Genomic DNA, 16,353 nt, shown 5'->3' on the forward strand with positions numbered 1-16,353 from the left:
TCCTTCCTTCCTTCCTTCCTTCCTTCCTTCCTTCCTTCCTTCCTTCCCTCCTTCCTTCCCTCCTTCCTTCCCTCCTTCCTTCCCTCCTTCCCTCCCTGCCTCCCTCCTTCCTTCCTTCCTTCCTTCTTTCAGTTCAAGTGGAGAGTTTCAAACACAGATTAAATGTAGCCATGTCTTAATTTTAAATGGGATTTAGGTATTAAAAAGCTACCATTTCTCACTTCTAAAAATCTGTTCCTATTGTTGTTTTATCTTGAACAGACGGAAGGAAAGATAACACTGACTATAAATAAGCTATTTTAAATGGAATATTTACTTCCTCTTCAGGCTAAATTCTGTGGACAGATAATGTGCAAGTTCACAAGTGAACTCAGTGAGTTTTATAGCTTTTTATATGGGGACAAAATTTTTCTCTATATTCAAATAACTATTTTGCTGTATTTAAAATAAGGAAGGATTAGGATGGCAGGATGATTAGAAAATGAATACACTTGTGTGTTTAACTTTTTGTCAATCTGGAGGTCATAAGATTCAGTGCATGGAGGTCATTCATTTCACAGCACTTTGTAGTAGGTTATGTGGGTCGGTAGTTAGTGCACTGGATTACCCTGCACTTAATCTGACTCTAATTCATAGAAAACACTTCCCTCTCAGTTTGCAAAGCGGTAAGTGATAGTATTACTCCATACACGCATGAAGGTGTTAGAATAGTCGTTGAAAAAATGTTGGGTTAATATTCACAGAAGTGAAATATAATTTAATTCTTTTATAATCAGCGAAATGTGTGATCCTCCAAGCAGAAATATTGTCCCAGGAGAAAATTCTGGTATCTTCATAGTGTCATATAAGAGTAAGACTGAGAGTTGGAAAAGGACCTGAGATCTTCAAAAGCACTTTCAATAGAAGTTAAAGTAACTGTAAAACTTAACAGATATAGGGACTTTTGAAATTCTTGAATTAAGAAATTAATCTTTAACAGCACCACAAATGTAAATAAATGAATGTACACTGATAATGTATTGTTCACAGTTAAGTATTGCACGGATATTTCACCTGTATTCTTCAAATGATCAGAGAGGTCATTTCCCCCTCTCTACCATTTACTCATTCTCTATTTTCCATACAACTTAATTTAAATAGCATTTTCTGCTTTTTCTATACCTCTTCTCTTTCTCGCTCATTTCTCTTTTTTCTTCACTATTTTTCCAATGTCTGCTGAGCTCTCCTTACTTTTCCCACCATCTGGTTAGACAGCTGTTACTGATATTACTGAATGAAAACAGTTGTTCAGAAGCTGATTTTACCTGAGGATCCCTATGGAACAGAAAGTTCTGATGATCAGGACAGGTGAAATGATGCGTGAAACAAATCACAGTGGTTTAGAGAAAACTGATGTGGTACAGAGGTGCTGTACAGGCAACATGGATAGGCCCAGTTGAAGCAGAAATCATATAAAGAAACAAGTTACCAACTACAGTGGGTTGAGCTATTAACTCATTGGTAAATCAAGAGCAGGCTGTGCCCAACATATCAGGTTCACAGCATCTCTGGAGGGATGGGATGAAAAGGAAGTACAACAGAAACACTGACCCAGAACAGAGGAATGGATGTGAAATGAAGCAGTTGCTTCAGCTGCATGACAAGCTAAAGATTCAGAATACCTTTTCAAACAATATGCAGCCTGACTTTGTTTCTGGTTTGTCCTGCTTTTTGACTCCTATAGCAGAATTCTCTCTCCAAAAGGGAGCGAATCCTCATAGCCCTGGATTCCACAAAGTAAACCACATGAATTTTAAGCACAGCCTGCTTAGACTCTGATGTACTTACCCAGATGGGTCATCATGAGGTGAGGATAACAATTCTTATCAGAATGTTTTAATAATTAAGACTGATGTCCAGGATGTATTTAAGTATATGTTTAGCTTTATATCTATTAACCATTCTGGATACTTTCAGATGCAGTCTGTTGTATAAATAGGTTTTATAAGATACAGTCAAACAGACAAAAATCTTATAGAACATCTCACCAGATTCTTCAAATTCACTGTTATATGCATTCCAAGTTTCACTTATGCGGACCAGGTTCTCTTCCATGGCTTGAATGTCCATGTAGGGACAATTGCACTGGGGGAATTTGGGACCACACTGACACCAGCAATCATTGTCCTTGCAGATGAACTCTCCCTCTGAATTGCAGGCAATATAGCTCAGAGCTGCCTGGACAAAATGTTCTTGCAGGTACTCAGGCAGGATGACCTGAAGACCTTAAGGAAATAGAATAAGTATTATGTTATTAAACTCAAAAGAGTACTCAAGCCAAGCAGATTCCCATAGCTATATAAGATGGTTAAAAAATAAAATTAAGTTAAATAAGTTACAAAAAGAAAAAATACATGAAAATTTACACGTCTTTCTGGCATTTGCACTATGTCATGAATTTACTTGTCTAAGAATTAATTTAATATATACATAAGTTGCTCTGAAAGTAATGCCTCCTTTATTTCCATGCTACAAAAAGCACAATAACACTATTTGATAGAGCAAATTCTCAGCTACGAAACACTTTTTGAGCAGTCACCACCATTAGCAATTCATTTTCACCAGCAATGAACAAGAGCCTGCATGCTACATTCACAAAAAAATGTAGCATCTGTACTAGTGGACGCGATTCACTGTTTCACAGCTGCTACCAGTTGCCCAGGCAGCCTACCTTCCATTAGTCTGAACAGACAGAATTAAGAAGGCGTGAAATTCAGACTATACAGTGGATGTGGTTGGACATTCCAGACAAGATTGGCAGTGTGCTACAGTCTTCAAACAAGGCCTGCATGTATCATGTTGCAAGAGAAAGGAAGTCTTTTTCTCTGGCCTCACCTTCGAAGTATCAGCTTTCAGCTTAGTCAGTGTCAGAATGTAGCAGTCTGAGTTAATGATTTCCCTGGGTTCTGATGAATCCAGAATGATCACTTTCCTATCTCAAAAGACAGTGCACATCAATTCCCACTGAGAGCTGTGTCTTGAACTTTTAATTGAATGGGGAATTCACATGCACCACTCCATGAAGTGTCATTATAACTTCAGCTAATAATGGTGATACCAGGTCTCATCACTGCTAATGATGCAATTGAGGAATATGTCATCTTCTGCCTCATATTGGTTCAATAAATCCCAACAAACTTGCATACGGCATTCCTTCTGTTCTGGGACTCAACTAGTGCAAACTTTGTGATATTTCAATGCTGCACCATGGTTTCCAATGTACTGAAACCAATCTTCACCTTTGTACAAAGTTTTTTGGACATAATTCACCAAGTTATGCAGATGAGTTGATTGAGATGCTCTCCATTTTGTGGTGTGACAGCTGTGCTTTACTGCTCAGAGCATGGCTGATCTTTCACGTTGCTGTCACCATTGCTGAACCGCAACACCCACCCCTCATTGTGCTCACATTCACCGTTTGGTCTCCATCAACACTCAGCAAGCATCAGTAAAAGTCAACAGATGCCATTTTTTCTGCATGAGAAATTCAGTTCTACACTTGTACTTCCTATGCATTTCCATGTCTGACCCCTGTCAGACTCCTCTGCTACCACCTGTTTCACAGCCACAAAATATAACAGAATGTTGGTGGAAAGGTTCAGCCTCTACTGCTATACTACCAACATTAGCCTCTGACACTGTGGACCTATAATAATATAGGAGGCATTACTTTTGGAGCACCCGTTATTTGTCTTACACTTCTGTCTTAGTGTGGAACATTCATTCCAATAGCCACTAACCTGTATTCCTCAGATCGTATACTAGTGTATTTCTTTGTGGGGGAATTGTCAAAAGCAGAAATAGTGGATTACATCAACTTCTCCCTGATAGGAGACTGAATGAAGAGCCTCAGCTGTAAGAAGTTTTCACTATGGAAACCTGCAGATAAATCACAGTCCTTATACTAGAAGCTAACATAAATTTTGAGAGTGTTAAAGGGAAATCTGATTTGAAGACAGCAACAGTGGAAGTAAGGAAGCTGTACAAGCAGAAAAAAGATCTGGAGGTAAACATTGGACTTATTTTCCATGTTGGCTTTGACACAAGTAGATACACCTGAAATACAGATATGTTCAAATTACTCTAGTTATTTCTCCATGCTTCTGTAGACCCAGGCTAAGAAGAATTGGTAAATTGAGCTAGAAGGAATTTTAGGAAAATAAAATTAGCCATATATTTCATTTCTAAACATTGACATACAACAGCCTTTTTACCAAGTGTTTTAGAAAAATGTGTGCAATGATTCCATATGAAGTGAAACTATGTCATTTTGTGCAAAATCAAATAAAGAACAGTTTTGCTATTGATTTTTTGAGTGTATGGATTTATAAAGTGGTTTACTCCTATTTCATCTGCCAGTACCTCAAGCAGACCCTGCAGGATGGGACCTGATCAATCACCTACAGAAAGTTCTCTGACTTCAGCATGCATCAGAACCAGCTAAAAGCAGATGTTTTCAAAGAGATGTCTCCTCTCCTAAGGAATTTCAAATTACTATGAGACAGTCTGCTGGATATTCTGGGTAAGTATATAAAATCCTGAGAAAAAGAATTCATTCATTCAAAGAATTCATTTCTACGAAAGGTTTAGCATAGAGAAGGGAAGGATGTTTGTTGATTAAAATTCTTCTGCTGTGTCTCAAATCCCTTTGCAAAGCGTTTTCACACTTTACCATGCCATGAAATGTAGAGGTCTTGCAAAAACATATGTTGTACTGAGGTATCAGAATAAAAAATTTAGAATATTTTTGACCAGAACTTTATTAATCTGAAAACAATTGACCATTCTTTACATGATTTCAATGATGGGAATTTGTAATTTTATATAGAAACTTTGTTAGTTACCTGTAACTATTGGTTCTTTGGCTATAACAATCAACTGATAGGAAAAAAATGAAACAAACCAAAACAAAAAAAACCATGAACAAAACCAACCAGTGATGTACACTGTAAATTTTGATTTGTCAGTTGTGATTACTCTGAAGCAAATAGAATCTCTCTGGAAAAAGTGAAGCTTATTTCTCAGTATATTGGTAGTTTGTGAGATACGTTTGTCTTACACAAGCACTTGAACAATTTCATAGAGATTTATTCCTAAATATTAGGTAAATAAAAATATATCTGTAACAGTAATTTTATAATCTTTCCAGGTAGAAAGCCATATTATAGATGCATGACAATATTATTAAAAGCTGGTCTGTTTGTGCCTTTCTCTGCCTTATATCAAAACGTGTAAAACTCTTGCTACCATAGTATACTTCCTCAATGTACAAATGTATTTTTGAAAAAAACTTAGAATTCTGATAGAAAAAGAAAGCCCAAATAAGCAGCCCTGTCTTGTTCAATTTCTATATGATAAGCATGAAATAGTTGTAGCAGTTGTGCTACTACATTTCTCATGACAATCTAATGGCATGTGTCAAACGGCTCTCTGACTGAAGCAAAGATTAATTTCCAAATTTTAACTGACAAACATCGTGCAAATTCTGGAGACCTTTAAAAACAGTGAATGATTTATGGATACGTTCTATTCACTGCATTGCAGTGAAAAGGACAAGTTCTTTTGAAAAATAAATATATTTTCAATGAAATCATGCCTTTTACACCCTTCCCACCTAATGAAAAGAGAGAGGAAAGGCAAAAAAAAAAAACATGGATGTACTGAACAAGTAATTTTTCCCTAGCAGCCAATCTTAATAATCAGCAACAACTTCACTCTATATGTCCAACTCATGTATAAACCAATATCAGTAACTTTTACAGCTTGAAATAACTGTTTAATTAAGACCCATACTCTTCTGTCCTTGAATGTACAGTTAGGCATAAACATATAAATCATAGAGAATTTAGTCTGTTTTCACAGCAGTAATTGAAAGTTGTTCATGTTGAATTTGTTTAACTGAAAATGAACAAACAGAAATTAAGACAATTACTAGAGGCTCACTTTCAACAATGTTTAGGTGCCTAACATGCAGATATGCACTTACTGCAATTTATTGAAAATGAATCAGAAGTGATACCACTTTACACGTTTTTCTAATGAGTGAGATATCTAACCTTGCAGGTTTTCTTATAAATCCCAAAGGAGCCTTTGCACTTTGCATTACTCAAGGACTTTGCAAATCTATGCCCTGTTCCTTTGGTGAATCTGTTCATTCCAGTGGGACAATGGGTTACTACTCAAAATGTGCAAAGCAGGCTAAGCACAGGAAATGTCATTCCTTGCTTGGTAGAACTTATTGGAATTCGGGCTTTGTGAAAGGTGAGCAAGTCATTGCTAAGTAGAGATGCAAAATGTTAACAGCATTATTCAGATTATTTTCTGATGGGTACAGAAATTTTTTCGATTTGAAAGGCAACATGAGTTATTGACATTTCCTTCACTTTGCCTAAAATGTAGCTATTGCACACACACACACACACACAAAGAAAAGATAATGACCTTTTATGAGGAGGAAAAAAAGAAAAACAAATAGCGTGATGAATGTCATCCTGTTCCAAAACAAATTAATGAAATTACACCTACATACCTTGCAACTGAATCTTATTTTCAGGACTCTGAACCAGAACAGAACTGACAGAATCTAGGTTGTCATAGTTACTGCAGCCAAGAGGACCAGTCCGCGTTTCTGTTACCTGATGGTAAGGGAATGGAAAAGCATTTGCTGCGTTATTCAAAACAGTCTGAAGAGTTCAGAAGCTTGTTTCATAAAATTTCCCTTTAATTCAACTGTCTGTATATTTCAGACTTAATTAAGATGAAATAGATTATTTTATACAAGAAAAGTAAGACTGCAAATGTTTCACCAGTACAACAAACTTTGGAGAGTGCAATTTTGATAGCAGGGCACCACTACCAATATTTTAGCTAATAAACGTGTAATGATGATTTATTTCTTCATAATGTGGAAATCAAAATGAATTTAACAAATACAGTTTATAAAAATGCAGATTAAGATTTTCACTGATGAAAATTGTGCACACAGAATCATGGAATCATAGAATCATAGAATCACAGAATGCCTTGTGTTGGAAGAGACCCCAGGGATCATCAAGTTCCAGCTCCCTTGCCACAGGCAGGGCCACCAAACTCCAGATCTGGTACCACCCCAGTTGGGCATGGAAATTCCTTGTTGAAATCATGGTAAAAAATGGAATTTTTCTGTGTAGCAAAGCAAGATTTAGAAGTAAAACTTTTGATGAGGTGCAACATTTTCCATCTAGGAAAGGTCTAACATAAGGTTAGGTCACATCCTGCCTGTTGTGATCAGGGGTGTAACCATAGGATCAAAATACAGCAATAACTGCCACAAATAGAACATCATTTCAACAGCTGAGGATTGTGCTTGTTAACACAAGTAGTTTGTTAAAAAAGTAAATACATTATTAAGAATAATAGCATCAACAATAATAAAGATAAGTGGTCCACATAATTTATGGATTATGTAGATGGTTCTTGTAGACTTGTAGATTGTCTATGAAACAATTACAAAAGCAGGTTTATTTTTAAATGCTACCCTAAATAAAAACAAGAAAAAAAAAAGAAAAAAAAAAAAGAAAAAAAAAAAAGAAAAAAAGAAAAGGGGCCTAATTCAGTTTCTCAGCAATGAGGTGCTGCCACCTTTGAAGCACTGCTGTGATGCCCAGAGGGCTGGCTGGCAGCAAGGCAGTATCTCAATGATTATTTTAGCCTGTATAAGTAGAAAAATAAAATCCTAAATCCTGAAGACAAGTGGGTACACCACAATCTCACTATTATTCTTTTTTTTTTTTTAAGTGGATTGAACGGTGTTGAAAACTCATGGCTTTTGATTCTTTCTCCTTAGTATCCAGTCCAAGCAGAAAGAGGACAGTAAAAATGAAACAAGCAGAGCTGTAGCAGAAAATGTTGGCCATGGGATATCTTCCCACTTTCCCTTACTGCCAAAATACAACCAATTCCTCCATCATCCACCTCAACAAGCTGCTCCCAGCTACTTTGTTGGAACTTCCTTGCTCTCTTTGCTTTGCCATCCTAGATGTCTTTGGCATTTACCTCTATGTGTTGATTTGTCTCTGACAAGGTGATTCTGTCATCTATTACTTTGAGTATTATATTCTACGCCAAATCTCCTGGAGAATAAGCCTAAGTTCTAAGGTCAAAGAGCTCCTTTCCAAAATATGAACCTCCACCAAGCAGTAGACATCTAGCAATAACGCTTATGAACAGAAGGAATCCTTCTATTTCAATAATCTCATTTGAAAGCAATATGGAGATTTGCTGAAATAATCCATGAAAGTTCATGTTGCTTAGGATCACCTGGTGCTCTTACACCAGCACATGTGAATGGCTGCAACTGGATCATGATATCTTCACATTGTTTTGTATTTTCCAAGTCCTAACATTTTCACAAAGTAATGTGAAATCTTGGGCTATTCACTGGCACCTTTCTGTCACTTTGAACAAGTGTTCCTGGCAATGGAAAATGAGATCCTCTGCAATGCCAGCAGCCTGTGGAGAGAACACACAGAACTGGCTTCAGCCAAATCTCTTAGCAGAGTGCCAACAGTGCAAGGAAATGAGATCAAGTCAGGATCTCTCTTCCCTGCACACATTTGGCAGTTTTCAGTATTTATACCGGGGCCAGATTTACCTTGTTTTTTGCTTAATCATCTAGAATCAGTGTAAAGATTCTTGCATGGCTATCAGATTTGGCTAGGAAGTGGGCAGAATGACAATTTACCCACAATCCTCAAGTTTCCTCCTTCTCCCAAAAGTGATTAAAAATTCCTTTATAAAATCTTATTTTTTGTTGCATACCCACTTCACATAAGAAATCCTTATTAATTCATATAACAATAAAGACAGGCGTGTACATTAAACAAGATAAATAGCCAGAAGACAGAAAAAAAGGGATGATGGTTGTTATGAATTTTGTCCTAGTTCTGAAAGACTCTACTCAGCATATATGCATGAAATTCTATCTACAAAGACCCATTTTTTTATATATTCTATTATAATTTTCAACCATCTGTCTATAAAGCAATCCAACTTCATAAATCCCTATGAAATGGAAGACCTACAGAAACAATTCTTATTCATTCTTTTATTCTTACGGCTCTTGACATCACAATATAAAGAAGATTAGTGTCTGTGTAATTATGGTGTGCCATTTTGTTCATGAAGGTTTATTCTTCACTTGGATGATGCAAGACACAGGTAGTGATAACTGTTGTTTTGATTATGGGAGTGACAGCATGTGGTGTATGTAGGTGTGCACAGAAGCGGAATGGGAAAGAGTTTATCCATAAGCTGCTTTTAATTATATTTTTTTTCTAAGGACCAGTCATACAAAATCACTTAAGAAAGTTACTCCCAAATGTGATACTTCTGTCTTGATCCAGCTGTTAATAAAATTACTGACAATTTTTCATGTTTTGTCTGTGATAGAAAAAAAACTGCAATGATAGAAGCAACACTGGAAAGGAAATGGCACTTCTTTAATTATCTTCCAAACACAGAAGTATGGCTATATTCAGCCTCAAGATCACAGTTGAAGTGTTTTGTCTGAAGGCGTATAATAAAAAATAAGGCAAAAACAGGAGAGGGCATGTTAAAATGTAAATGCAAAGAATTTTTTAAGATGCAAGCATAGTCCAGAAGTGATTGCAGATGAAAAAAGAGCACTGTAATCACTTGTTTCATAAGAACTAGACCCATAGTCTGTGAAGAACACTAAATCACAAAGCAAAATACAACAGACCAAAGTTATTTAACAACTAAAAGCCCATAAGAACCAGTAAACAAAATATGTGTAAAACCATTTGACAGAAACCAAGCAGGCTATTCTCAAGTGCATTGTTTTCAAAAATTATCACAGCACAGGTTTCCCTGGGCAGCAGGGCTTTCAGTTCCCAGAAATAAGCCGTAACATTTGGTATTAATGAGGAAAATGCCTACAGTTTTCAGTCAGTTAAAAACTCATAACCATGGTGATAATGACCCGATTACAAGTGCACAGAGAACATACCTCCCAGCACTTAAGCAGAGCTGAATTCTTGTGATATCAGTGGGTAGTATTTCCCTGGGAAACTGTACTTTTTTTTGTCCGCAATAATTAAGCCTATAGAAGGCTTTCCTAATAAAAAAGGAACACATTTCTGCAGAGATTTTGGTCCTGGTGGGTCCTTTCTGTTGCACATAGCTAATATGCCTAGCTACATGCCCAGGCAGAGACAGTGCACTGTCTTGCATAAAGGACTGTCCTCTTTACGAAGATTCTTTGAAAATGTACTTGGCTTCTAAGGAAGACAACTAAGCCAGCATAAAGGAGAATGAGACAATGCTAGGAAAATCAAAACAGAAAGCTGTATTCATATTCCTATTGCCAACTCTAAACATTAAAATAGTGAATTAGAAGAAATTCCTTGTATATGAGTGACGTTAGTGACGGAAGAAGTTCTCTTCTGAATGACTCGTGCAATAGAAGGATGAACAAAGTTGTGCAGGGCAAATCCAAAGCAAATACTGGAGTGGCTTGATATTTTGGAGGATTGTCTGAGGAAGAGGAAAAACTGTACTTCTCATTCAATATAGCTAAGGAACCATTAGGTAAAGCCAGATCCTGCCATTATTGTTCACACTAAGTCCTTTCATCCATAAATCATCCAGTGGGATAAATTGCATAGTAACAGTATTTGGCAGTTCCACAAATAATAGAACTCCCTAGAGTAATTACACATTATCAGTAATCAGATGTAAGAGTCAACTGGAACACAACATCTTCGAGTAGTGCTGCAAGGGGCATGGTTCATCTCATGATGGTAGGCAGATGTCTATAAAGGGTGAATCACACCTCTGGGCTACAAAACCTAGTGCATATGTGGCCTTGATATTGAATAGAAGGGTCACAAATGCTGTCTATCTCCCCCATCCCTCCCCCACGGGCTGCAGGCAGCTTCTGCTCTGTGCATGGAGAACCTTCTACCATCTCCTCCACAATGAAAACCTCTGCCATGTAAGCTCAAGCAACTTTTTTTTTTTTTTTTTTTCTCCCTAGATTCTGCAATTTTTTTCACAAAAGCACTTTTCTTTCAGCACCTTCTTTTAGCAGAGAATAATTGCTACAGTTACCGTTCTGTTGCCCTTTGTGTGTCATTGAGCATAGTAGGGCTTCCACTAATTAGTGTATAATTGAAATAACACAAATCATCTGAATGTTCCAAGTACTGACGCTTGTCATGCTAGCAGCTAGATGAACATTTAAGAGAGGCTTAGATAAACCAACAGAAAACACAATGTCAGAATTTGGAATAATGTTTCAGGAGGGGAAGCATTTATGTATTTATTTCAGATTTGCCAACATTCTAAAGCCGTATCCGATAGGCATATAATATTTTCTGCACATTTTCTTTTAGCATTGTCCATACTGTTAGTATAGGTCTGACTTTTTCATTCAAAGAGCCCACTAACTCAGATGACCTGGAATGTCTCTTATCTTATATTTATCTCAGAGACAGTAAACTTAATCTGCCAGCAAATGAAATAAGTTGCACAAATTTCATTAACCAGGCAAAGTGGAATAAGGACTTGCAGGTTTTTATACAAGACGGTGGTTTTTTTTAAGGCTAACTATCTAGTTTCATCTGATAGGAAGCAATCATCTATCAAGTCTCTTCTCCACAACTTCAGAGAACAATTTATTATCTGTTAATTCTAGGAAAACCTATAAGAACATCAAAACAGGCCTCTGAATTTATGCTGTGCCACAGAAAAAAAATAGAGAAGAAACTGAACCTGCCAGGGCTGTATCAGTTCTGAGCTAGCAGAACACATGCATAAGTTAAACAGCCTTCTAAAGATAACTAAGGGAGACATGGAGGAAGGAGGAAAAGATGATTACACTGTTCTATAACTCTGACTCTGCAAACCATGCAACAATTCTGTGGCTTTGGAACTTGAAAGTGAGGAATTCCCCATGCTGAAATCACTGGCAACACTGACATGTCTGACACTTGGAGCCACGATTTTCCCTTTTCAAGTGTAGTTGAATTTACACCATGTGTCAGATGCCACATACCTATGCATCTGTATCTGAAGCAATGGGGAAGTCCCCATGAACCGAGGCTGTCTGGGACCAGTGCAAAAGCCTTTATTACCTGCACTTTCAGCCTTACACAGAGACGATAGGCATTCATTTTTCCTTCTAACTAGTTTTCAGAAACGTGCGAGAGTGCAGTTCTCTTTTGGAAAAGTAATGCACACCTTAGAAAAGATGCAATAAAAGCTGAAAATTTTGTTTTAGCTTATGCTTAGATAGTGCTGCTTCCCTACATCTTACTTATATGAATGCTTGTGAAAAATTACTTTTTTCACAACTTCTGTTGGCTAGGGCGACAGCTGAGCTATAAAGAATAAATGAAATCTGTGTATTCTGCTTACAAGATAAAATTAGAAACAAAGAGCACAGAACAGGTTACAAATTAAAATAGCATTTCATGCATAAAAAAATTGCAAAGTATCTGCAGAACACAAAAACAAAGAAGCTGTACTGAAGCACAACCTACTTCAGAGTCCTCGCTCCTCTTCCAAACACATTACAATTTCTATACAATAGAGAACATCTCCAAAGGAATCCTGGGGCACCTACTGTAAACGGAGACTGTTTTGCCCAATTGCAAAACCCACTCAAGGACTTTCCATTATTTGCTCAGATCCTATGTACCATACTGAGCATACTCAGATTCTTTACTGCATCCCCATTCATTTTTACAAAGACAGAACCACTTTGTAATTCCTAAGGCTCTCAGATATTATGAATAATAATTGTACTGCAGCTGGATGTAAAATCATTTTCTTAAGATGGGAAAAATGTACCCAAAAAATGCAAGTCTTTCCTTCCAGAATCAGAATACAAAGTCAAAATCTTCTATTTTGAAGCCACAAGAAAAAAAAGGTCAGGATCATTGTAAAAATGATCTTTAGACAATTTTTGGACCACCTTAATGTGGCCAGCTTTAAAATTACATATGTTAAATTTGAAGAAAAAAATAATTTTTATGAAATTATAAAAATATTTGCTAAAGGTTAACATTAGGACTTGAAATATAAACAGAATAAAAAGAATTAAAGCCAAAGCCCAAAAATCAGAGTGATAAGGGCAGGTTAAATAAGATCCAGACTTTACAAAGAGATCCTACCCGTGTTTAAATATTTCCGTGTAAGTTTAAAACTTAGTTGCTTTTTTGTATAATCCTTCAAAATTTACTAAATTAAGCTATCCCCAGGCTTTTTATTTCCTCTCCTTGAGTGCAGTGCAACTAAGCTACTGATTTATTCTTGATGTCTGTAGCACTGCAGTTCCTAACTCTGCCCTCCTCATACTTTGACGGCTGAAGCAGGACGCTTTACACGTCCATTTTATTTTACCATGCTCCAGTCAAACCACCCCTTATGGGGCTGTCATTCCAACCTCTCAAAAGAAATCACATTACTGTCCATAATATGCATGTCTGCTGGTTTGCTCTCCGTCTGGGTCATATGTATGTTATCAGGGATTTATTTTTAGGTTCTGTCCTTCTTGCTTCCTACTCACTCATTCCCTCTGGTAAATGGCTGTAACACTTTTGCCCTCTCATTGGTACTGCCAATTCTCAATACACAGTTTTTGCAAAATTACCGGTTTTATGATACACTTTATTATTTTCCAGCCTAACCACCAAGTTATCAATAACAACTAATGTATAATTTAATCATTAAATACCTCTCAGCTTTTCAAATTAAAGGGAAACTCTTGACTAAAAGCTAAAATGGTTGTAGAAATATGCAAATATGAAAATATGAATTCCTCCAGTGTTAGCTGAATCGTTCAGCTAAATAGCTCTGTAAGTTTGATTAGTTACACTGTTCCATGACTATTATGTAATTTAATCTGTGGCAAAAGCAATCTTTTGTCTTTAAAACTCACAAATTTATAAAAAAACATATGGAGAATGTTTGAGATTGGAATCTGAATCCAAATTTTGATGCATTAAACTTATCTATATGACATGCATAGTACACAGATACAGATAATATGATTCTTATTCAAAGTAGGCCACTAAGACTTGCCAACTCTATTCTCATTGCAAGACTGTGAGTGGTGCTGCTTAATTCCACAACTGAGCCATGGCTTTTATATCACCCAGGTTGTTGTGATGGCTTAAATTGTGAGATTCTCACGAGATATAGGAAATCTCAGTAACATTTAGGCTCTATGTTATCCAAACTACTTCTGCAGGCTTGGGTGTTAAGAAAATCTTTATGGGGCTGAGGGGGTGGGAATAAATAAGACAGTGTACATGCTGGTGGTCAGAAAAGTGATACTTATAATTTACTGTAATTGATCTTCATAGGGAAGTTACTCATGGGTACATCTTCCCAGATTTCTTATTTCTGTTCCAGATGCTACTGTTCAGGCAGCAGTGCCAGTGTTGACAGGATTGATTCAGACAGACAGAGCAGTTGAGAAAGCACCAGGGAAGAAAGATTGGAAAGAAGGCTTTTTATTTGGGATATCAACTTGCTATGTTAGGTCAACTTTCTGAAAGCGTGAGGTGAGTTTAAACAAGGCAAGTGCAAATACACTGAACCTTTCTCGTCTCTGAGACTAAATTTGATCAAGTTATAAATATTCACACTGTTCTAGGTAAAAATCTCTGTAATAAACCAAACAAATACTGTAATCATTAACTGATTGTATATGATGAAAAAATTCCAGTGCTATTTTTAATGTAAACGGAAAGCATTGCCAAATAACCATTTTCCAGCAAAGATCAAAAATTAAAAGAGCAAAGTTCCTCATGTTTATTCTAAAACAGAAAAAGAAAAGCAGACCACACATCTTATCACTGTACTTTAACCAAAGATATAAATTGCTTTGCATTATATAACGTTATATATTATATAATACATATATTATTTATGTATATTATTTATTTCCTACAACAATATATGTGGCTCAGCATTGCTGGGAATGTCATATTTCAAATGCTTAACAAGATTCAGAATAAAGTCTACTAAAAGAGACTAGAATTGCATGGCAGAAAAATTATTACTGTATATCTTCAATCTGTTCTCTGTACTTCTTTATCACCAATTATTTTTTGCACATTAAGGATTTCATGAAAAGTCAAAGGAAGAAAAAGGAATTATTTTCATTTTCAAAGCTCGATTTCTTCATGGAGAAGATATATTTTCTTAAAAATCTACTAGATAGGAGACTGTGACCTCCATTTAGCAGGTTTATTACGACTGTTAGGAAAACAAATTGAGCTAGTATAGCTAAGGCAGTATAGTTCTGCTATGGTATTCTCATTTTATTTTTTCAGAAAGAAAATATCAATGCAGGAGTACTGCATCAATTTGAAATGCAGTAACTATTTCCTGGGAAACGGTATTAATTTGGGTAATCTATAGAAAGAAAATGAAAAACAGTTTGATAAGAAGATTGCGGTTGAGGTTGTGTGGAAAAAACCTTGATCTCAGCCATATCAAACTGCGCATAGAGAAACTTTACTGGCTTCATTGACTTCAGTAGAACTTCTTTATTGAATAAAGTTAAAATTACACAACTCAAAATTAAAAATACTTTCATTTTGAACTCTTAATTTAGCAATAAAATCTATAAAACAATGATGAAAATACCATCATTTCAGATGTGAAAGAGCTGAAAACAAAATACAGTAATCACAGAAAATGTTCTGAATGAGTAAAGAATTTTTTTCTTAAAGCCAGCTTCTGTCACTGCCTATATTGACATTATAAGCATTATGTTTCTAGAGCTTTCATTATAGTTATGCTGTAGAAATTTAAACCCTGCTGATGTGCTGTGTGAAGCCCTGAAGGTAGAAATAATTCTGAGTTGCAGAAGAAAGCAATGATGCAATTCTCATAATGAGCTGCCTCTTAAAGATATAAACATGATGGATATTTTCAGAGGTGTGTTGTACCATTAAATTAACAGTTTCAAGAGGGATACAGCAGTTTTAACTGTAACTCATAACAGCAAAATATATGAAAATATCTTAAAAATTCCATTTGAAAAACAATACATATACTGAAATCTTTCATTATTCATTATCTTATTTTTCTGAAAGCTTATTGCTTCTGACTCTTCTGAGACTCCATTATCCTGACATATTCTTCCTAATCTGACCTCGCGTTCATACATGCTGTTGATGTGTAGTATCCATTATTTCCTTGGGTTCAGAGATAGGGGAAGATTCTCCAAATTTTATAGCCCTTTCTTGATGGGAAGGGAAGGGAAGGGAAGGGAAGGGAAGGGAAGGGAAGGGA

General features: G+C 36.2%; 1 protein-coding gene across 1 annotated transcript in view; it reads right to left on the bottom strand.

The window, feature by feature from the left end:
* The window catches only part of BRINP3 (BMP/retinoic acid inducible neural specific 3), a 180,062-nt gene that overhangs the window by 51,822 nt on the left and 111,887 nt on the right, over positions 1-16,353 (bottom strand). Inside the window, exons 4-5 of the mRNA XM_042819746.1 lie at positions 6,569-6,674; positions 2,028-2,264 (exon numbers count right to left, since the gene is read on the bottom strand). Coding sequence (XP_042675680.1) covers positions 2,028-2,264; positions 6,569-6,674 — 343 coding nt within the window. The remainder of the gene's footprint in view (positions 1-2,027; positions 2,265-6,568; positions 6,675-16,353) is intronic.

The sequence above is a fragment of the Centrocercus urophasianus genome, unplaced genomic scaffold (assembly GCF_019232065.1).
Source record: "Centrocercus urophasianus isolate 14NV4802_14NV808 unplaced genomic scaffold, USGS_Curo_1.0 seq_18, whole genome shotgun sequence".
NCBI classification, from domain to species: domain Eukaryota; kingdom Metazoa; phylum Chordata; class Aves; order Galliformes; family Phasianidae; genus Centrocercus; species Centrocercus urophasianus.